Genomic DNA, 24,193 nt, shown 5'->3' with positions numbered 1-24,193 from the left:
ATATACACACATGAATAAATATACACACATGAACACATGTTTACTGTATTGCTTACTGTGTACTATGTCTACACTGCGCACCTGTGGTCGAACTATGGAAAGACAAGTATGCAGAGACTAAAGGTGGCATATAACGATGCCATGAGAATACTGCTAAGGCAACCTAGATGGTGTAGTGCCAGTAATATGTTTGTGGCTGCAGGAGTCAGTACTTTAGAAGCTATCCTAAGACATCACATGTATAAATTCATTTGCAGGATAAATGACTCTAAAAATGTGCTTATTGTGGCCTTGTAGGTTAGCACTACACGCTACGAATCCCAGCTGTGGAGACACTGGTATCGTTGTCTCGTTGTAGGACATTGATCATTCTTTTAATCTGGATTTTTAACTTATGTATTGTGTTTTTTTAAATATATAAATTATGATGTTTTTATAAGTGATATACTAAGATTTTATATGTATTTTATGATATTTAATATGCAATGCATTTTTTATGTAATGTTGCCCCTTGTCTGGACCTTGAGTCCGTAATAAAGTTTATTATTATTATTATTATATTCTCTTTTGTGCTGCTGCAAGTAAGAATTTCATTGCTCCATCTGGGATACATGACAATAAAACACTTTTGACTGTTGAATAACAATGCGGCATTGGAGCAGCGCTTCCTTTGCTACCACCACTGCCGCTGCCAGCATCCATCCACCCTGGGCAAAGATCCTATAGCCCCTGGGTCTGTCAACCTCGCCGTGCGTCATAAGGGAGCGTCAGAATTATAATTAGCATTTCATGCAAATGAGCTCCTCGCCCGTCCGTCCGATGAGGTCATTTGTTTGGCGCGCATGCGCAGCGGCGGCACCAGCACCACCGTGTTGATCACGGCCGCGGAAAATGGCGGTGGCGTCGGCTGGGCCTGAACCCTGAGGCGGTAAACACCAGGCTGACAACACCCCCCTAGGAGCAAGGAAGGTGGCGCCCGTCGTAGATCGAGCGGAGAGAAAGAAAGAGAGAAACGTGAATTGGGATTTTGACGAGGGAAATATCCCGGGGAAGGCGGATTGAGATGCCCGAGTGCCCCGTTTAACAGCGCAACCCTTCCTCTCTCTCTCTCTCTCTACCCCCCCCCCAACCCCACGGCCCAAGATGTGGCTCAAGCTGTTCTTATTGCTCCTCTACTTCCTGGTCCTCTTCGTGCTGGCCCGGTTCTTCGAAGCCATCGTGTGGTACGAGACGGGCGTGTTCGCCACCAAGTTGGTGGACCCGGTGGCGCTGAGCTTCAAGAAGCTGCGGACCATCCTGGAGTGTAGAGGTATCTGCTACGCCGGCCTGCCCGAGAAGAAAGATGTCAGGGAGCTGGTGCAAAAATCAGGTATTAAATGCACCTGCTTTCAGTGAATGTTATGCAATCAAACCCCCCCCCCCCCCCGTTTTTTTTTACAGATGCTAGTTGATCTTATTCAACTGTTTTTTATTAATAATCAGGTGATGAGGTGGTTTGTTCATTTTCTTCAGTTGTTCCACATTGTATACTTTTTTCTACCTTCTCTAAGGCATTCATCCATCAGGATTTGATATTAATCATTGGGTATTTTCTGTATAATGTCATCCTGTTCTCTCATTGCTGATTTGCTTTGCCTTCTTAGATTAATATAACGTCTTATGCCATAGATAGACACGAAAAGCTGGAGTAACTCAGTGGGCCAGACGTCTTATACTATAACAAGATCTCAAAACATCTTGTGCAATAGGTGACACAAAGTACTGGAGTACCAGCGGGTCAGACAGCACCTGTGGGGTGACGTTTTGGGTCACGGGCTGCAGGGAAAATGGTGGTAACTATAGGCTAGTGAGCTTAACATCTGTAGTTGGTCATTTACTGGAGAGTATTCTGAGGGATAGGATATACAGGCATTTGGATGGGCAAGGGCTGATTAGGGATAGTCAGCATGGTTTTGTACCATGGGAGGTCGTGTCTCACAAATCTGATTGATTGTTTCGAAGACGTGAGCAAAAAGGTTGATGAAGGCAGAGCTGTAGATGTTGTGTACATGGACTTTAGTAAGGCGTTCGACAAGGTGTCACATGGTAGGCTGCTCTGGAAGGTTAGATCTTATGGGATACAAGGAGAGATAGCTGAATGGATAGCTAATTGGCTCCATGCACGGAAGCAGAGGGTGATGGTGAAAGGGAGGGTGATGGTGAAAGGTTGCTTCTCAGAATGGAGGCTTGTGACTAGTGGTGTGCCACAGGGTTCGGTGCTGGGCCCGTCACTGTTTGTCATCTACATGAGAACACACAAGGCAAGATTAGCAAGTTTGCTGATGATACAAAAATTATTGGTTTTGCAGATAGTGAAGTTGGTTGTGAAAGATTACAGCAGGATCTGGATCGATTGGCCAGGTGGGCGAAGGAATGGTTGATGGAATTTAATACAGAGAAGTGTGAGGTGTTGCATTTTGGGTCGTCGAACAAGGGAAGGACCTACACAGTAAATGGTAGGCCTCTGGGTAGTGTTGTAGAATAGAGGGAACTGGGATGTCTAACAAGGATAGGACCTACACAGTGAATGGTTGGCCTCTGGGGAGTGTTGTAGAGCAGAGGAGTACAGGTGCATGGTTCCATGAAGGTCGAGCCGCAGGTAGATAAGGTGGTCAAAAAGGCTTTTGGCACTTTGGCCTTCGTGAGTCAGAGTATAGAGTATAGAGGTTGGGAGGTCATGTTGCAGTTGTATAAAACGTGGGTGAGACCACATTTAGAATATTGTGTTCAGTTCTGGGCACCATGTTATAGGAAAGATATTGTCAAGCTTGAAAATGTTCAGAAAAGATTTACGAGGATGTTGCCAGGACTAGAGGGTGTGAGCTATAGGGAGAGGTTGAGTAGGCTGGGTCTCTATTCCATGGAGTGTAGGAGGATGAGGGGAGATCTTATAGAAGTATACAAAATCATGAGAGGAATAGATCGGGTAGATGCACAGAGTCTTTTACCCAGAGTAGGGGAATCGAGGACCAGAAGACATATGTTCAAGGTGAAGAGGAAAAGATTTAATAGGTATCCGAGAGGTAACTTTTTCACACAGAGGGTGGTTGGTGTATGAAACAAGCTGCCAGAGGAGGTAGTTGAGGCTGGGACTATCCCATCATTTAAGAAACAGTTGGACAGGTACATGGATAGGACAGGTTTGGAGGGTTATGGACCAAGCGCAGGCAAGAGGGACTAGGGTCTGAAGAAGGGTTTCGGCCCGAAACGTCACCTATTTCCTTCGCTCCATAGATGCTGCTGCACCCGCTGAGTTTCTCCAGCATTTTTGTGTACCTTAGATGGGACATTGTTGGCCAGTGTGGGCGAGTTGGGCCGAAGGGCCTGTTTCCACACTGTGTCATTCTATGACTCCAAGAGTGTTTTATTGTCATATGTCTCAGATAGAACAATGAAATTCTTACTTGCAGCAGAACGGAATATTGTTGTCAGAACCCTTCTTCAGACTGATGGCGTAATAAGCTCTTTGCAAAATGTTCTTAAAGAATCATAAAATTTGGCTTGTGTTTAAAAGGGGAAGAATCTTGACATATCGCCCATGAGGCATCGCTTTGTTTGAATGCATCTATAATTTTCCCATAAATAGTTTCTCTTTAAATGTGTATATCAGATGTATATATTAAATTTGTTACTATACTCCAGAAAATCAGGCTTAATACGTGAACTTGATAATGTTGCTCCTTAAATTATCGTGAATAGTCACCTTGTTAAAATAAGATTTTTTTTTACGTGGAATTAAGAGAAAGTTGGTCTAATTTTTTTATTCTTTAAATCAGAAGTTTACATTAATCATTCTCTAATTATAATTTTACATTTCCAGAATTCCTTTTATAATAACAATCGAATTCCAGAATTCCTTTTATAATAACAATCAAATATGGTTTATTTCTATTCATTGTATTTTCTTGGCCTTTATCCACACCTTCATTCCACCTCCATATGAATAATTTAATACTTTGCTTGCACAAGCTTTACATACTGGATGGTGAAAACTAGTTCACGGGTTTTCCCACGGCAGCTAAGTTTCCCAGATTTTGGAGGAAACAGGCATTTTATCAGTTTTGGTTTCCAGCTCCAAAGTGGAGTATAGGAGGTGGAAAAAGGTAAATATTAAACTTAGGAAAATGCTGGAATAATAAGAAAAGGGAAAGCATCTTTGTTCCGTTGCCTCAGATGTTTAAGCATGAGAAGTTTAAGCACTTTCATTTCAGATTTGCAGCAGTGGCTTTTGCAGCAGCAATATTTTTGGGAGGTTTTGTATAGTGGAGTTTAAGGGCATGGAGAAATCATTCCTTTTACAGCACAGTTTGAGTAGCAACTGCGCACCTCCCACCCCCACTTGTTAAAGCTTACAGCTTGTGGGATCTTGTAGCCCAATGACCGTACAAGCCAAAGCAATCTTGCCTAATTTTGTCATTGAAGTGTTGACTTGTCAAAATAATTTTCAGAGACGTTGTTTGTCAGCAATTAAGACTTAAACACAGTTAACTATTCACTTGCACAGGTATACAAATTCTAAATGAGAGTTAATTATTTCTGGCATGTTTAGTGTCTATTTGTAATATCTGCAGTGCTATTTTTTGCCCTCTTGCATGTGTCAAACCTCTTTGCAACAAACTGCTGTGGGTGATATCTTGTTACCATATTTAACTGCATATGTGCATTCACAGGTGGTGTTATTCAAATTACAGTTTAATATAGTGAAACGCGACAGAATCCTTGTCTTTCTATCAATATTTTCCTTTTTAGTTTTCATATCTATATTTAGATTTCTATAAGACATTTCCATCCTATCAATGGTAACGTAGAGACTACAAACTACTAGTGATGAGATGCTAATTACAGTTTGATGCTTCCATATTATTTATGGATTTGGAGCAAGAACAGGAAATCATTAGGTCTGTTGAATGTGTCCCAGGCACATTTTTGGCATCGTGAACCTTGCTGGAAGGACTTTACTCAAACTGTCGACCATCTCTTTGCCTCCACGGATGCTTCTTGTCCTGCTGAGTTCGTCCAGCACCTTTATTCTTGCTCCAGATTTCAGCATCTGCACTTGCTTGTGGCTCTAATGGTCATGTAATCTCCTGCGAGACAAAATTAAAGACAGGAATAAGAAAATCCTATGCAATTTCAGAGACAAAAAGATGTTGAATGAATGATATGGTAGTTTTACTTTCATTAGTGTCCTTAGTGAGCAAGTGAATTTGCATGATAATCAATTAGTATCTGATTTTTCTTTTAATGCCAGCTTTTTCCAGCATTGTCCAACATTTATGCACAACACTGTTGTAATATGCCCATAGCAAATTTATTATAACATTTGAATAATTCCATATATGCTATGGGCATATTATGACATACTATTTGGCATTAGAATCATAGCGCTATACAGCATGGGAACAAGCCCTTCGGCCCATCTTGTCCATGCTGACCAGGTTGGCATTTTGGGTTAGGGCCATTTACCTGCATTTGCCCCTTAGATGTCTAAATGCTTCCTACTTGCTTCTATAGCTGTCTCTGTCAGCATCCCAGAAACGGACCACTGAGTTATAGAGCTGTCCCTGGGGTCTCTCTTAAGTATCTCCCCTCTCACCTTAAGCCTATGCCCTCCAGTTTTAGAAAGACTGAGCTTTCACTTAGATAGACACAAAAAGCTGGAATAACTCAGGGGGACAGGCAGCACCTCTGGAGAAAAGGAATGGGTAGTTTTTCTGGTTGAGACCCTTCTTCAGACCTTTCACTTTATCCATACTTTATCAAGTAGACCTCGACAAGGTCACTGCTTAGCCTCCTATGCTGCAAAGGAAAAGGTTGCAGCCTTTTCAATCACTCTGGGCAGTGAGCAGGTGCTATAGACCTGCACGGGAAGGTAGATGCTCCCGCCCCCTCGAGTCTCGGGCAGATGGGGCTCGTCCATCTGCTGGGAAGGCAGTCCATCTAGGAGAGGGAAAGCTGATTTAAAACCTCCACTGCCTTGTGGCCATATCCGGTCATGGGAAAAGGCTCCAGGAGTAAACCTCAAGAAAATCTGGAGTCGGAGCCCCCGTTCGTCGTTGTCTACAACCTCGCTCTGGCAGCTCCTGCGACGGCACTAGTGCCAAACAGTAACGGCCCTGCTGTTCCTTTGAATCGATCAGCGACATGGAGAAGGGGGACGTGCTGCATGGGCAACAGCCTGTCCTCCATATGACATTGTCCAGGCTTGCATCCGACCAGCATGCATCACCCATGGTCAGTCATGACCGAGGGGGGCCCACAATTCAATCTCTCCCGAAAACTCAAGTCTGCAAGTCCAGGTAACATTCTGCACCCTTTCCAACTTAATGACCAGAAATGCACATTCTACTCCAACTGTGGTCGCACCAACAAGTTTTACAGCTGCATCATGATGTTACAAATGTTATATTCGATACTCTTCCCAATATTGCATAATGGAACTTCATTCAATTATTGTATTCTATTAAATCTACACAAATGGCAATATTAAGTTTTTCATTGGTTTGGTAAATTGATTGATCATCGGGTGACATCTAATGTAGGAAAATCAGGAATATATTTAAATAATGGAAGTAAATTTTTTATGTTTTTAAACAAAAGTTGAAGACAGGTTTTCAACTACAGAAATCTTTAAAAGTCGCAAGAGCTTTGAGATTTCAGGTATAATGAAGAAAGGAAAAGTTGTAAATGATTTTGAATAATTAAAATATTGAGATGATATACATATGTAAAGCAGGATGGTTAACTGTGATGGAAGATGTTGTGATGGAATTTGAGTCTACTATTTCATTTAAAGACTTGCATTTTGGTAATTAAAAAAAAAAACTTAACGACAAAGAACTTTCAACCAATTAAATGAATCAGTACATCATGCTAATTTTTATACTTCAAAATATTTTACATCTTCTATATTACTAAAAGTCTGATCTTGACCGCTTTTGGCCCACTGTGGCGCGATTTCCGAGAGAACGGCGCCACCTACGGCTGTCATTTTTGGCCACCTTGCTCAGAGCCCCCCCTCCACCTTCCGGTACCAGAGGATTTTTCCCATCGATGAAAAATGAGAGAGATATTAATGTTTTTACAAAATTCCCCATTCTCTCTGCTTCCCCCCTGCTGGCGGCAGAGGGAGGGACTATGAAACCCGGCAGTGTCGTGCCTCACTCAGTCTCTGCCAGACCCAGGAAGCGAGAGGGTCACGGTTCTGAGCTTCAAATAACACTGAATGTACGTCTACTCCACGGTGAGTCATCTCGATGCGGCTGTAAAGTGGCTGCTGCCCAATTGTTTGCCTCGCCTTTTTTTAACGTTTGTGATCACAAAATGAATTTTGGTTGTCAGGTGGCTGCTTGCTGCCCAATTGTTTGCCTCGCCTTTTATTAAAAAAAGTTTGTGTACACAAAATGAATTTTGATTAACAGTTGGCTGCTTGATGCCCAAATGTTTGCCTCGCCTTTTGTTAAAAAAAGTTTGTGTTCACAAAATGAATTTTGGTTGTCAGGTGGCTGCTTGCTGCCCAATTGTTTGCCTCGCCTTTTTTTTTTTAAGTTTGTGTTCACAAAATGAATTTTGGTTGTCAGGTGGCTGCTTGCTGCCCAATTGTTTGCCTTGGCTTGGCTTTTAAAATCGTTGCAACAGTTGGCTGCCAGCCCAAGAATCCATTCGGCCCACAATGTCTATACTAGCCCTCTGGAAACCAGTACCTTCAGCCCGCAACAACCAACACTAGCATCCACCCCCCCCCCCCCCCCGCTGGCGAGCAATATTGGAATTGGTGGAGAGGTGGAATATTGCGTTGGTGACCAGCCCTCCCGTGTGATGCTGGGACCCAACGAGTCCCACTTAGTCTAGTAAGCAATAAAAATGTGTTAGCTCTGTGGCCTCTTGGGCCAATTCAAAGTTAATGGTTGATCTTTCACCTTGGCACTACACTAATCTCACATCCCTTTATCCACAATATTTAAACTACTGTTTTGGTGTTTCTGTACTATTTTTTCTCAGGTGATTTGATGGAAGGCGAGCTTTATTCTGCACTTCGCGAAGAGGAAGCATCGGAATCTACCATTAGCACTGACTTCAGTGGCGAGATGCATTTCTACGAACAGGTGGAAGACACTAAGGATGGGATATGGCTGGTCCAAGTAATTACTTCTGTCTTTTTGTTAAATGCTGTATTAAGGCTCACAAAATTTATCACCAACTCAAATGCTCAGAGTTCACAAAATTCAGAATGATGACCACATTCAGCTCTATGCGTTTTTCATACTATTTGAGTCTGAACAGTGCATAGTAGTCACTCCCATGTTAAAAAGGGGCATGGAAGTTGAGGACCTTCAATAAAAGGAAACTATATATATCTAGTGCCAGACACAAAATGCTGGAGTAACTCAGCGGGTCAGGCAGCATCTCTGGAGAGAAGGAATGGGTGACGTTTCGGGTCGAGACCCTTCTTCAGGCAGTATCAGACAGTTCTAGTATCAGACAGTTCATTTAAATGTTCACATCACTCACAAGGACCATTGATTGTTGGAGGTATGAAAGGGGAGGAAAAGGAATGGTTATATTTGTAAACTAGCATCTGCAGTTCCTTGTGATTCCTAAGTTATATTGGAGTTAGGAAAGGGCAGACATGAAATTATATTTTTCAGCATGGACCAAATGATGGAAACTAATTCACAGGAGCCATTTCCAATTTGATTTTGGAGAGGGAAACATTTTGAACAAAAGTTGAGATAAATGTGTAGGAAGGAACTGCTGATGCTAGTTTAAACTGACGATAGACACAAAAAGCTGGAGTAACTCGGCAGAACAGGCAGCATCTCATGAGAGAAGGAATAGGTGACTCAAGTCTGAAGAAGGGTCTCGATCCAAAACATCACCCGTTCCTTCTCTCCAGAGATGCTGCCTTGTTAAGATAAATAATAGGGTTAGTAATCATGTTGAAACTGTTATTGGTTTCAAATTCCAAAAGCATCTAACATTATAAGATGTAAAGGTGCTTAAAAGTAACCATAAGTCATCTCTAGTGATGCATAGTCAGGTCTTTGAATTAAGTATTTGAAATTTACTTTTATTCTGCAATAAAAGTAAAATATTACATAGAGCTGAAGCTGGAAAGTGTCTTTGTTTTCATGTTTTAATGAGTAGTGCCTTCCTTGTTTTCCCAATTTTCCTTGGAGACAGTCAGTCTTTTGAGCACTCTGTTTAGTGTTTGATAGGTTAGCACCTAAAGATCTTTCATGTTGTACTTCTACATAAAAAACGAATCTTGAATCAATTAGATGCTTTATTATTCAAATATTGTACCCAAGTCCAGAGTGCATTTAAATGAAAAATGTATTTTAAAATCTTCTGCAGTAGAGATAAATGTCATCAGCAGCAGTTTTTCATTAATCTATTTGGTGTAAACAATTCGGATGAAAAGTAGAATTATAATGAATTATGGTCTAATTTAGGCCAAACGGAGGCAGATTGGACCAGTACAGTTGGGCCATGTGGATTGGTGTGAACACGTTGGGCCAAAGGGCCTGTGTCCATGCTATATGTCTCATAGTGTCCAATGCTTTGCTGAGACCTATGTGAAAGGAACTGCTACCAAGCTCTTCATAGGCAGATTACTATCTAAATGGCGTCAAGTTGGGAAAAGGGGAAGTACAGTGGGATCTGTGGGTCCTTGTTCATCAGTCTATGAAATTAAGCATGCAGGTACAGCAGGCTGTGAAGAAAGCGAATGGCATGTTGGCCTTTATAACAAGAGGAGTCGAATATAGGAGCAAAGAGGTCCTTCTGCAGTTGTACAGGGCCCTAGTGAGACTACACCTGGTGTATTGTGTGCAGTTTTGGTCCCCTAAGTTGAGGATGGACATTCTTGCTATTGAGGGAGGGCAGCGTAGGTTTACAAGGCTAATTCCCGTGTTGGCGGGACTGTCATATGCTGAGAGAATGGAGCCGCTGTGCTTGTGCACTCTGGAGTTTAGAAGGATGAGAGGGCATCTTATTGAAACATGTAAGATTGTTAAGGGTTTGGACACGCTAGAGGCAGGGAACATGTTCCTGATGTTGGGGGAGTCCAGAATCAGGGGCCATAGTTTAAGAATAAGGGGTAAGCCATTTAGAACGGAGACGAGGAAACACTTTTTCACACAAAGTTGTGAGTCTGTGGAATTCTCTGCCTCAGAAGGCGGTGGAGGCCGGTTCTCAGGATACTTTCAAGAGAGCTAGATAGGCTCTTAAAGATAGCGGAGTCAGGGGATATGGGGAGAAGGCAGGAACGGGGTACTGATTGGGGATGATCAGCCATGATCACATTGAATGGCGGAGCTGGCTCGAAGGGCCGAATGGCCTACTCCTGCACCTATTGACTATTGTCATAAAGTGACCTTTAGCAGATTAGTCAATGAAGTAAAATCCCATGACATCCATGGGAGAGTTTCAGAACAGATCAAAAATGGTCCATGGAACTTCGTATCTTGATTTTCGAAGTTTACATTATTGAAGATGGGACCCATATTTACGAATTTTGTAGCTGATGCAAAAAATAGCCATCCGGTCGAAAGCCAGAGGGAAAGCTTTAAGCTGCAGGGAAATATTTATGGTATAGTCATTTAAATAGAAAAGCAGCAAATGGAATTTATTCCAGAATGAGAGATTTATAGAAAACATAGAACATAGTAAAATAGGTGCAGGAGTAGGCCATTCGGCCCTTCAAGCCAGCATCGCCTTTCAATATGATCATGGCTGATCATCTTAAAATCAGTTCCCCGTTCCTGCTTTTCACAACATCCCTTGATTCCTTTAGTCCTAAGGGCGAAATCTAACTCTTTCTTGAAAACATCCAGTGAATCGGCTTCCACTGCCTTCTTTGGCAGAGAATTCCACAGATTCACAACTCTGGGTAAAGATGATTTTCCTCATCTCAGTCCTAAATGGTCCACCCCTTCTTCTTAAACTGTGACCCCTGGTTCTGGACTCCCCCAACATTGGGAACATTTTTTCTGCATCTAGCCGCTCCAATCCTTTAAGAATGTTATATGTTTCTATAAGATCCTGTAGCGGCACCATACGTGGTGAATAAAGGTGAGACGTCAGGCCGGTTCAAAGAGTTGTTTATTCAGTGGTGGTTGGTGCGCTAACTATAATACAATGTTGCTGTAGCTAAGCGAGGTTGTTCTCTCGGGCTCAGCTACCGGTTGACTGCTCATGGTCTCGCGGTGAGAGACCTTTAGTACCAGGACACTCCCTCTAGCCCATGACGTCACATGCCCACCCTCGTATCTCCTGACGAGGGTTCGAGCATGAGTGGCCCTCTCATCCTTCTAAATTCCAGTGAATACAAACCCAGTCGACCCATTCTTTCAACAAATGTCATTTGGAGAGGTGGACAAGGCAATTGTATTGTGCTGTGAATGGGACAGTAATGGTATACTTAGAGAATGCAGAACTACAGACAATTATGGAAATTGGGATTAGGTTAGGTAACTTATTTTCAACTTGCATGCACAGTGGACATTGTTTGTAAATTTAAGTCTTAATTCTGAATCTAACTACCTGAACTGGTGTTTAAGGTCAAGCTATTGTTCTGGATTAAAAACATAAAATACAGTACTGGAAATATTTAGCAGGTCAGGCAGCATTTGTGGCAATTAATATTTCAGATATTTACTTTCCTCGGAAGTAGGATAAAATATTACTATAAAATAATATCACAGTTTTTTAATGACCACATGTTATTTCACAGGTTGTGGCTAAAGATAAAGATCCTTTATTGGGCAAGGAACAGTGGCACAAGATGGTGAAGAAAGTGTCCCAGTTTGGTATACGTACTGGAGCTTTCATTTGTTCCAATGATCCCAGGTAAGCTTTTTAGTGTCTTTATTCTGAAACACTACACAGCATATTTGGTTATATTGCAGAAATCTATCGCCTGTCATTCAGAATGGTAATTTTTCCGTTTTCTGAAGGATGTGACAAAAGCAAATATTCTCAATGCAAGGTACACAAAAATGCTGGAGAAACTCAGCGGGTGCAGCAGCATCTATGGAGCGAAGGAAATGGGCAAAGTTTTGGGCCAAAACCCTTCTTCAGACTGGAGGTGGGGGGGGGAGGGGGGGGGGGGGGGGGGGGAAGAAAAGGAGGAGGAGCCAGAGGGCTGAGGGAGTGATAGGAAGGGGAGGAACAGCAAGGGCTAACAAAATTGGGAGAATTCAATGTTCATGCCCCCAGGATGCAGACTCCCCAAGCGGAATCAATAATTGGGAGGTCACGGTGTAGTTGGTGAGACCGCATTTAGAATATTTTGTTCAGTTCTGGGCACCATGTTATAGGAAAGATATTGTCAAGCTTGAAAGGGTTCAGAAAAGATTTACGAGGATGTTGCCAGGACTAGAGGGTGTGAGCTATAGGGAGAGGTTGAGTAGGCTGGGTCTCTATTCCATGGAGCGTAGGAGGATGAGGGGAGATCTTATAGAAGTATACAAAATCATGAGAGAAATACATCGGGTAGATGCATAGAGTCTTTGCCCAGAGTAGGGGAATCGAGGACCAGAGGACATGGGTTCAAGGTGAAGGGGAAAAGATTTAATGGGAATCCGAGGGGTAACTTTTTCACACAAAGGGTGGTGGGTGTATGGAACAAGCTGCCAGAAGAGGTAGTTAAGGCTGGGACTATCCCAACGTTTAAGAAACAGTTAGATCGGTACAAGGATAGGACAGGTTTGGAGGGATATGGACCAACCGCAGGCAAGTGGGACTAGTGCAGCTGGGACATTGTTGGCCGGTGTGGGCGAGTTGGGCCGAAGGGCCTGTTTCCACACTGTATCACTCTGACTATTATGTTTGCACAATGACTAAGGCACTGGTTGATACTGGGGGGGAGGGAAAATACACACACACACACAGGTAGGGAATATTAAAATAACCTTCCTGGCATGTATGAGCAATAGGGAGGCCATCTGTCATATGAATTTTTTAAAAGGTGGAAATAAAATGCTGCCGATGCTTGTGATTCCCCCCCCCCCCCCCCCCCCCCCCCACAGGAAGAACTACGGCAGCAAATACATCCCTTTTCACCTCAGCATTTCTTATTGAATCAGAGCTGTGTCCAATTAAAATAAATGTTATATTAGATTGCATAATATCTGCTCACTGCTATGAATCACTTAGTGTGTGAACAATAGGAAGTTTAAAACAAATTTGAATATTCAATACCACTAAGGTATAAGTAATTGTAGATTGAAAGCGAGAATATGGCTTCCAGCCAGTTTAAAACGCAGTACTTGGCTGTCAAAAATAAGCCACGAGTTTCTGCCTCTTAATAGGTTGAATATATGAAGCTCATCTCCTGCAGTAGCTTCCTTGCCTCTGAAGAATTAACCCTGGAGTCAGCTCATCCATATGCCGACTTGACATTATCCATATGCACATAATGGAGTTTTTGCCACTCAGTTACAAACACCGCGACTATCTTCGTTTTTTTTGGGGGGGGGGCCTAGTTATACAGCACAGAAACAGGCCCTTCGGCCCATCTCGTTCATGCAGACCAAGATGCCCTATAAAGCTAGTCTAATTTAGCCCGTATCCATCAACCAACCTTTCCTATCTGTATACCATGTAGTCAAGTGTCTTTTAAATGTTGTTATGCCTTAACTACCTCCTTTGGCAGCTTATTCCAATGTTTAAGAATTTTTTACAAAGAAACCTCCATCATTCCAGTGCCCAAGATAAATTCAGAAACCAATTTCAATAATTACCACCCAGTACCTCTAACACTGACCATAATGAAGCGCTTTGAAAGATTGATAATGGCCCACATTTGCAACAGTCTTTTGGAAATTCTAGACCCTTTGCAATTGGCTTACAATAAAATAGGTCTATGGAGGACCTATGGAGGATAGATGATCTTGCACTACATTCAGGTCTGGATCACCTCAAGAATAAGAAATATCTATGTATGGATGCTATTCATTACTTGCACTTCGACCTTCAATGCCATCATTCAGATTAAATTAATCTCTCATCTTCTATACCATGGCATCGGGACATCCATTTAGAACTGGCCTGGATTTCCTGACTGGCAGACATCAGTCGGTGAGAATTGGTCATTTAATTGCCTCCACTCTAATCCTCAACATTGGCGCTTCTCGGAGTTGTGTGCCAGCTGCCTGCTCTAATCCCTGTAAGTTTAAACTAAGGCCAAGTACAATGCCAACACGGTCTTTTATGTTTGACGATGAGGATGATCATATAATGAGGCCAGATCAACAATGTACAGGCAAGAGATCAAGACCTTTGTGTCATAGCACAACAACCTTGCCCTTGACACCAGCAAGACAAAAAGGATGGTTGTTGACCAAAGGAAGGAATAGATAAAGTCATAGAGTGATACAGTGTGGAAACAAGCCCTTCGGCCCAACTTGCCCACACCACCCAGCTACACTAGTCCCACCTGCCTGCATTTGGTCCATATCCCTCCAAACTTGTCTTATCCATGTACCTGTCTAACTGTTTCTTAAACATTTGGATAGTCCCAGCCTCAACTACCTCCTCTGGCAACTTGGTCCATACACCCACCACCCTTTGTGTGAAACACAACCCCGTCCTTATCAACAGCTTCTGTAGAGATGCTTGACGGCTTCAGGTTCTCAGGCATCCGTATCACCAACTACCTAACCTGGTCCCTGATTCGACTATCAAGAAAGCTCATCGGTATATTTACCTTCTTAGGCTCCTGAGAAGATATGGCATGTGCACAAGGATTCTCTCGAAATTCTGCACTTGTGCTGTTGAGGGTATTCTGATGGGGTGTAACTCAGCCTGGTATGGCGAGCACTCTGCTCTTGACTGCCTGAACCTGCAGAGAGTGCTGAATGAACCCAGTCCATCGCAGACTCGTTAATTCCTTCTATTTGGTCCATCTTCATGGTGTGTGGCATTAGGAAGGCCTGAAGTATCATCAAGCTTGCTCTCCACCTTGGCTGTTCTCTTCTATTTTTTCTACCTTCATGGAGAGGATGCAGGAGCTTGAAAGTCCAGATGTTCAGATTTAAAAATAGCTTCTTCTATCAGACTCTTGAATCAATCAACTTTTTCACACATTCTTGGAGCTCATTTGGTTATTCCAGTATTGTACTGTAATATGTTTTGTACTACTGCAGAATGCACTACAATATCTTGCCATTCTTCAGCTCTGTACTTGTGTATTATTGTGTTTATGATTACTCTATGCATTCTGTTTACTCTGTAAACTTCACGTGAACAAGGAATTTCATTGCATCCAAGGAATCCCCATTGCACAATAAACAATCTGATCTGAGCAGTAACGTTTGAATAGCTTCACCACAGGGACTGCGATATTTCAGGAAAACATCCAATGCCACTTTGTGCTGCTGTAGTTAGATTATAATCTTCATCATGGGCTAACAGCCATCTTCTGAGCAACGATTTCTACACATGGACATTTTTTTTAGTGTTATCTGGCACTTGTCTCCAGTTCTATGCTGCTAGTTTAACCACTTGATCTCCCCTGCAGTCAGAGAAATTGTAAATTTTTAATAAACAATTTTTGCCCAAATTCAACTATAGGAAAGTTGTTGCATTCAGTCCCTGCCTAAACTCCACACCCTCATGACCAACTTCCCCATACCGAACAGCATTACAATAAACCTTGTCCTCTTCTTTGATTCAGAACAGAACAAAATATTCTTGCAATCGACCTATAATCAAGACTGCTACTGCAATCTACTCATATTTCAACCCACCTGACTGTGATATTTTTAGCCATGTTTTTCATAATCTCTTTTAACATCTGCATTTTGGGCCTATAATTTTCATTATAAATTCCAATTTGTTCAAAGAACAGTATTATATTGAGGCAGCATCTATGGACCGAAAGAATAGGCGATGTTTCGGGTCGAGACCCTTCTTCAGACTGATGTGGGGGGTGGGGGGAGAAAGGAAGAGGCGGAGGCAGAAGTAGGCTGTGGGAGAACTGGGAAGGGGAGGGGAAGGAGGGAGAAAGCAAGGACTACCTGAAATTGGAGAAGTCAATGTTCATACCGCTGGGGTGTAAACTACCCAAGCAAAATATGAGGTGCTGCTCCTCCAATTTGCGGTGGGACTCACTCTGGCCATGGAGGAGGCCCAGGACAGAAAGGTCGGATTCGGAATGGGAAGGGAAGGTCTGAGCCACCGGGAGATCAGGTTGGTTAATGTGAACCAGGCGGAGGTGATGGGTGAAGCGATCGCCAAGCCTGCGCTTGGTCTCACCGATGTAGAGCAGTTGACACCTGGGACAGTGGATGCAATAGATGAGGTTGGAGGAGGTGCAGGTGAACCTCTGCCTCACCTGGAAAGACTGCTTGGGTCCTTGGATGGAGTGGAGAGTGGTGGTAAAGCGACAAGTGTAGCATTTCCTGCAGTTGCAAGGGAAAGTACCAGGGGAGGGGGTGGTTTGGGTGGGAAGGGACGAATTGACCAGGGAGTTACAGAGGCAGCGTTCTCTGCGGAAAGTCGAAAGGGGAGGAGATGGGAAGATGTGGCCAGTGGTGGGATCCCGTTGGAGGTTGCAAAAATGTTGGAGGATTATCTGTTGGTAGGGTGACGGCTGGTAGGATGGAAGGTGAGGACTCTGTCCTTGTTACGAGTTTGGGGATGGGGAGTGAGAGCGGAGCTACGGGATATAGAGGAGACCCTGGCCTCATCTATTGTCGAAGAGGGCAACCCCCGTTCCCTAAAGAATGAGGACATCTCCGATGCCTTGGTTTGGAACACCTCAACCTGGGTGCTGATGCGGCGTAGACGGAGGAATTGGGAGTAGAGGGATAGAGTCCTTACAGGAAGCAGAGTGGAAGAAGTGTAGTCTTAACAGGATTAAGCATTTAACAGGATTATTGTCAAATAATTTGTCAATGGGGTTCACAGCCCATCAGTGCAAAATAGAAAGCTGAAGCATTTGTAAGAATCTTCAACCAGAAGTGACGAGTGAATTATCCCTCTCGGCCCCTTCCCGTGGTCTCCTGCATGATAGATGCCAGTCTTCACTCTGCAATGGTTAAAGGCATTGAACAAATCAAAGCCTCTGGTCTCTGACAACATTTTGACAAAAGTACTGAAGACTTCTCCAGAATCTGCCATGCTCTTGGGTGTTTGAGTGCAGCTGCAACACTGGCATCTACCTAAGAAAGTAGAAAATTGTCCCATGTATGCACTGTCCACAAGAAGCAGGAAAAATCCAACCTGGCCGATTTTCACGCCACTAGTTTACTCTAATCATCAGCACCATAAAAACATAGAAACATAGAAAATAGGTGCAGGAGTAGGCCATTCGGCCCTTCGAGCCTGCACCGCCATTCAATATGATCATGGCTGATCATCCAACTCAGTATCCTGTACTGCCTTCTCTCCATACCCCCTGATCCCTTTAGCCACAAGGGCCACATCTAACTCCCTCTTAAATATATAGCCAATGAACTGGCCTCAACTACCTTCTGCGGGAGAGAATTCCAGAGATTCACCACTCTCTGCGTGAAATTTTTTTTCCTCATCTCGGTCCTAAAAGATTTCCCCCTTATCCTTAAACTGTGACCCCTTGTTCTGGACTTCCCCAACATCGGGAACAATCTTCCTGCATCTAGCCTGTCCAACCCCTTAAGAATTTTGTAAGTTTCTATAAGATCCCCCCTCAATCTTCTAAATTCTAGCGAGTACAAACCGAGTCTATCCAGTCTTTCTTCATATGAAAGTCCTGGCATCCCAGGAATCAGTCTGGTGAACCTTCTCTGTACTCCCTCTATGGCAAGAATGTCTTTCCTCAGATTAGGAGACCAAAACTGTACGCAATACTCCAGGTGTGGTCTCACCAAGACCCTGTACAACTGCAGTAGAACCTCCCTGTTCCTATACTCAAATCCTTTTGCTATGAATGCTAACATACCATTCGCCTTCTTCACTGCCTGCTGCACCTGCATGCCTACTTTTAATCACTGGTGTACCATGACACCCAGGTCTCGTTGCATCTCCCCCTTTCCTGATCGGCCACCATTCAGATAATAATCTACTTTCCTGTTTTTGCCACCAAAGTGGATAACCTCACATTTATCCACATTATACTGCATCTGCCATGCATTTGCCCACTCAGCCAGCCTATCCAAGTCACCTTGCAGCCTCCTAGCATCCTCCTCACAGCTAACACTGCCCCCCAGCTTCGTGTCATCCGCAAACTTGGAGATGTTGCATTAATTCCCTCGTCCAAATCAATTAATATATATCGTAAATAGCTGGGGTCCCAGAACTGAGCCTTGCGGTACCCCACTAGTCACTGCCTGCCATTGTGAAAAGGACCCGTTTACTCCTACTCTTTGCTTCCTGTCTGCCAGCCAGTTCTCTATCCACATCAATACTGAACCCCCAATACCGTGTGCTTTAAGTTTGTATACTAATCTCTTATGTGGGACCTTGTCGAAAGCCTTCTGAAAGTCCAGATATAACACATCCACTGGTTCTCACTTATCCACTCTACATGATGGATGGATTTATTGCTAGTGCTGTGAAGTGACACTTGGCAACAATCTACTTGCAGAAGCCCAGTCTGTGTTCCATCAGTCACCCAGCTCCTGACTTTGTTACAGCCTTGGTTTAAATTTAGTCAAAAGAGCTGAACTCAGGTAAAGTAAGAGTAACTGTGCTTGATATCAAGGCAGGATTCTATTGATCATTGCATTGAGGAGCCCTGGCTAAACTGGACATGGATTCCACAACCTCTGCAAACTAGGAGTTGCCCGCTATAACCACACACTATCCTGACTTGGAAATATATCACTCTTCCGTCACTTTCACTGGGTCATAAACCTGGAACTCTCTCCCTAACAGCATTGTGGCTGCATCCACATCTCAAGGATTGCGATGGATCAAGCAGCTCACCACCACCTTCCCATGGGCAGTTAGGGTTGGGCAATTATGTAGCATCTGACCCTGTGAAACCCACACCCCTTAAATGAAAAAATAATTGTATTTTATTGGTCAAGAAAGATATCTGGAAAGTGATCAGATATCAGGTTAGTATTAATGAAGTTTGAAGATGTGTGTGAAAGTAGTGTTTTGACTGTTAATCAAATCGGCTGAGAGAGAGCACAGTTGCCAAAAAATGGGGAGATTCGCTTCAGGAGTGTACAAGTGGTCAGAATTGGACTAGTATAGAGATCTGTGACGCTATTTCAGAAACTGGAACTAGAATAGCGACGTGGGTGGGGGGACACTGTTCGGCGCCTCTGAGAATAAATGGGGACCCAGCGTGGAGGGGGGGGGTGCTGAGAACAATGGGGGACAAGGCATGGGTGGGGCGCCGCCAAGAACTAAAGGGGGCCTGGAGGAGGGGGGTGGAGAAGAGGGAATTAGTACTTTTTCTAAACTGTCCGTGCCTTTGTGGCGACTCTTTTGTGTACTTTGTATGCACAGAATTTCACTGTTTTGGGTATAAGTGACAATAAAGTATCATCATCAGTTAAAGGGCCTGTTTCTGTGTTGTATGGCTCTAACGAACTCTAAAAGTCAGCCATTTCCTTTTGGCTCTAACATCATGAATTAGCTATTCTGTATCAGCTCTGCATCAAACTATCTCGCCTTTACTTCTCCAATGCTTGCTCAAATTCTACCTTTTGAAAAGAGCCTTTCATCATTTCCTTTGCTGTTCTACTACCTAGTTCCATCTATGTGATATTCTCACTGCTAAAGCAACTGCATGAATGCACAAATTGTTTCCAGGAAGTGAGCAATATTTACAAATGATTTAGCAGATGACTAAGCCTATTTTTTGTATGATATGTAAATAATTACAAAATGTATTTATGTTTTATTTGCCTTTTTCCTCTATAGGTACTGTAGCAAAAGAGATTGGTTGAAATCCACACTCATAATGTCCATTCCACAAACTAACACTTCAAAAGGGAAAGTAATGCTTAAGGAGTACAGTGGACGTAGAATTGAAGTTGAGCATATTTTCAAATGGATAAACACCCATGTGGCATCTCGAATTAAAACAATCAGAAGTCCCAATCAGCTAATGGAAGAATGGAATAAAAGTGATCGATACCTGGTAAAGATGTATTTGTTTGCGAGCCTGGACCAGCCACCTGCATTCTATTCTGTCCTCAGTGTAAAATTTACAGGTCGTGTGGAATTCATATTTGTTGATGTACAGAACTGGAACAGTGACAGCCACATGAAGGAGATTGGCATTGACCAGTTCCCAGCATATATTGTGAAAACTCCTGAAGGTATCTATAAATATGGAAACACCACAGGGGAGTTTATATCACATCATGCAATGGATGTATTTCTTCGATCGTTACAACCTGAAGTAAATGATCTCTTTGTCTTGAGTCTAGTTTTGGTTAATTTAATGGCATGGATGGACTTATTTATAACACAAGGTGCAACGATAAAACGATTTGTGGTTCTTATAAGCACATTAGGAACTTATAACTCCTTATTAATAATGTCCTGGCTACCCATAATTGGTTTTTTGCAGTTGCCATATTTGGAAAGCTTTTATGAATATAGTTTAAAATTTTTGAGATACGCCAACACGACCACTTTAGCATCTTGGGTTCGAGCTGATTGGACTTTCTACTCTTCTCACCCTGCTCTGTTTCTCAGCACATACCTGGGTCATGGTTTGCTAATAGATTACTTTGAGAAGAAACGAAGACGTAATAATAACGACGATGAAGTGAATGTGAATAATCTTGAATGGCTGTCAAGCCTGTGGGACTGGTATACAAGTTACCTGTTCCATCCAATTGCATCATTTCAGCACTATCCTCATAATTTAGATTGGGATGAAGATCCTAATTTGTTATTGGAAAGACTTGCATTCCCAGATCTTTGGTTGCATCCATTGATACCAACGGATTACATCAAGAACCTACCAACCTGGCTATTTAAAAGTATTACGGGGCATTCTGAAGATGAAGTGATTGAAAGCTGGCAGGAGACTGAAAGTGATTCTGAAAATGAAAGCCATGAAGTGTGCAATAAATCAGGAAAAAGTGCTAATGAAGAAGCTAGCGGATGCCTGGCACCTGCACAAGGAAAAGTGCAAGCTAATGAAGACTTGAATATCAGTGAAGTAAACTCCAGCAACGTTTGTCAAAGCACACCAAAATTGCACAGAAACACGAACGTCACTGAAGATGACGAGCCAGATTGGTCTGCTTGGCCCAGTAACATGCTGCATTGCTCGGAATGTGTGGTATGCTTGGAGAATTTCAGAAATGGCTGCTTAATAATGGGACTACCCTGTGGTCACGTGTTCCACCAGCAATGTATTGTGGTCTGGCTGGCAGGAGGAAGACACTGCTGCCCTGTGTGCCGATGGGCTTCCTACAAAAAGAAGCATTGTTTTGTCAGATAAGAACAATAATTCAACAATGTTTTAAGACAATATTTCAGGCTCTTAAATATCTAATACTTAATATGCATTGTGGTGTTTGTTGTTCATGTTCGTGCTTTTATGTGGTTTCAATTTAGTTTTTATGTAGAATTTATTTTGAGCTGATCCATGGTATAACTACACTATGTTGACTGATGAGTCTAATGCCAGTCTTGTTTATTTCTGGATGCTTTACAACAATAGCACAATAAATCTTGTTAATTCTGTTTTGGTATGTTCAACCATTAAAATATGACCAACCGGAGAATGAAAAAGACCTTTCAATTTGGCATTTGTTGGAGAAATATTACATTAATTAAATATTAAAAGAATCAATTTACAGACTTATTCAAAATAATTTCCTTTTCTGGTTACAGAATATTGGGTGGTATTTCTTTACCTAAATCTGGGGACAGCTCATGATCATTTTGAGGTGCAAATCTTATTGTAAAAGGGGTCAATAAAAAATTAACATATATCATTAATTTTGAAGCATTTTTTTGCAGACAATTTCAAGAAACCCACGACATTCAGACGTTATTTGAAATTGGAATAAAAACTTGGTTCAGTGAAAGATTTCACACTATACTAAGATGCTTATATTGCACTTTAACCCGCAACTCTACTGAATAATTAATAAGTTGCATTTATTATCAATATACATGCTCAATTATCTATATTCTTTACTCAAATCATTATTTTAAAAATTAAATATTTTTAAGGTGGCCAATGTCCCATAATATAGATGGCACTGATTAAAAATACGTAAGTTCGTGTAGCAATTATGTTAGCCATAGATAAAGCCAAGATTGTCAAAGTTTATATATCATAAGTGAAATGAAGAACTGAAAGTAAAATATATAAAAAGATAGGGGCTCTTTAGAAATTTGAGTCTGACTGAGATGCCTTTTCTCATTTGGCAAAAAAATAGTGACTTCCATGAATGGATCCTTTGGACCTTGCAATCTGTTAGTACCCTTATTGCATTTTATCTTGTTAAACAATAGCACATCTCCTGTACTGGATTTGGTGATGTCATGTGCAGTAATGTATGCTTCTATCCTTTGGATGTTGAAGTTATGCTCTGGGGTCACAGGGTAGATTTACAAGGCAATAATACGGAATACGTAGCAAATCATTTTCACGGTAAACTGTATTTATTTTCTACATTTCCTTGTAACAACTGAACAATAAACACTTTCCTTTGATAAGGGTGTACCTTTTTTTGCAAGTTGACACTTATTTTTGTAGAAGGTGAGACAAATCTTTTGGGGTCAAACCTTTCCAAAGAGAGATAAATGTGAGACTAATAGACTTCCAGTGGGTATCTTAAGTTTCCAAATAAGTGACTTTATTAAAATTAAATAAACATAAGAAGTTGAAGGCAAATTATTGTCCTAATGGGATTAGGTTAAACAGTACAAAACAAGGAGTCGAAATTATATGTTCAAATGAGAAGTAACTACTGTTTTCAATTATTCCAAATATTTACGAATAACATTAAGTTGTATCTAATGTTGCTGATGACACAGGTTAGTAACATAATGTCGTGGTGTAGAAAGCACTTTTCCAACAAATGGACACGTCTTGGGACATTTTCATACACAAAAAGTAAATGCAAGCTCAATTTTTAATCTGAATATTGGACATTCCCTTTGTGCTCTCCACTCAGTCCCTTATCATCATGTTTCACTTCATGTCTAATGATTCGCAGTTCTGATTTTAAAAAAAAAAAGTAATCAAACTGAAAATATTAATTTGTCTGACCTATTTGGCTTCCAGCATATTGTTTTAAATTCCAATCTCTTTGGCTCCACTATTTGGCTGCCAATTTCACCTCCCTTTGTCTCCACCTTACTTCTCACAGAATATCTACCTATCTGTTTCAACCAAACAATTTGCATATCTACAAATTATGGAGAACATGACCATGGCATTTGAGGGCATTTCCTCAATGGTGGAAGATTAAAATCAAGGATCAAGACCCCAGACATGGAGGAGCACAGATCTTTCAGGGTTGTAGCAATGAGGAAATTAGTGTTACAGATTAGGAAGGTCATGAAGGGAACATAGAACAGTACAGCACAGAAACGAGCCCTTTGTCCACAATGTTTGTGCCTATCGTGATGCCAAGTTAAACTGAACTCATCCGCCTGTACATATTCCATATCCCTCTATTCCATGCACTTCCATGTGCCATATTAAAATCCTCTTCCATGTGCCTATTGTATCTGCCTCCACTCATGAGAGCTGTTGGAATGGACATGTCTCGAGGCAAGGTTGAGGATGTCAGTTGACATTATGTGCCACGGATTCTCTGATTCCAAGCTCCTTGAGTCACACAGCACAAAAACAGGCCCTTCAACCTAACCTAAGATGCCCCATCTACACTAGTCCCACCAGCTTACGTTTGGCCTATATCTCTCTAAACCCTCCCTATTCATGTACGTGTCCAAATGTATTTTAAATGTTGTCATAATACCTGCCTCAACTACCTCTGGCAGCTTGTTCCATACCCACCACCCACTGAGTGAAAAAGTTGCCCCTCAGGTTTGTATTAGATTTTGCCCCTTTCGTCTTAAATTGTGCCCTCTGGTTCTTGATTCCCTTACTCTGGGTAAAATACTGTGCATTTGTCCTATCTATCTATCATATTCTGGTTGTATGTGAAATCAAGGCAGCAAACCAACTGATTTTTCTTTCAAGATCAGAGATTTGGTTGGAAAAGAG

General features: G+C 42.1%; 1 protein-coding gene across 2 annotated transcripts in view; it reads left to right on the top strand.

The window, feature by feature from the left end:
- The first annotated feature begins 836 nt into the window (after positions 1-836).
- The window catches only part of LOC116981870 (charged multivesicular body protein 3-like), a 49,868-nt gene continuing 26,511 nt past the window's right edge, over positions 837-24,193 (top strand). Inside the window, exons 1-4 of one of the 2 annotated variants that reach the window (XM_033035029.1) lie at positions 837-1,369; positions 8,041-8,180; positions 11,777-11,892; positions 19,906-22,671. In XM_033035029.1, the coding sequence (XP_032890920.1) occupies positions 1,144-1,369; positions 8,041-8,180; positions 11,777-11,892; positions 19,906-21,445 (2,022 nt within the window). In that variant the 5' untranslated portion in view covers positions 837-1,143 and the 3' untranslated portion in view covers positions 21,446-22,671. Of the gene's footprint in view, positions 1,370-8,040; positions 8,181-11,776; positions 11,893-19,905; positions 22,672-24,193 lie in introns of those variants that run through there. The other variant, XM_033035049.1, reaches the window with a different exon arrangement.

This window comes from Amblyraja radiata, chromosome 1 (assembly GCF_010909765.2).
Source record: "Amblyraja radiata isolate CabotCenter1 chromosome 1, sAmbRad1.1.pri, whole genome shotgun sequence".
In the NCBI taxonomy this organism is placed as follows: domain Eukaryota; kingdom Metazoa; phylum Chordata; class Chondrichthyes; order Rajiformes; family Rajidae; genus Amblyraja; species Amblyraja radiata.
The sequence above is the reverse complement of the archived record's forward strand: the minus strand, read 5'-3'. Positions and strand labels throughout refer to the sequence as shown.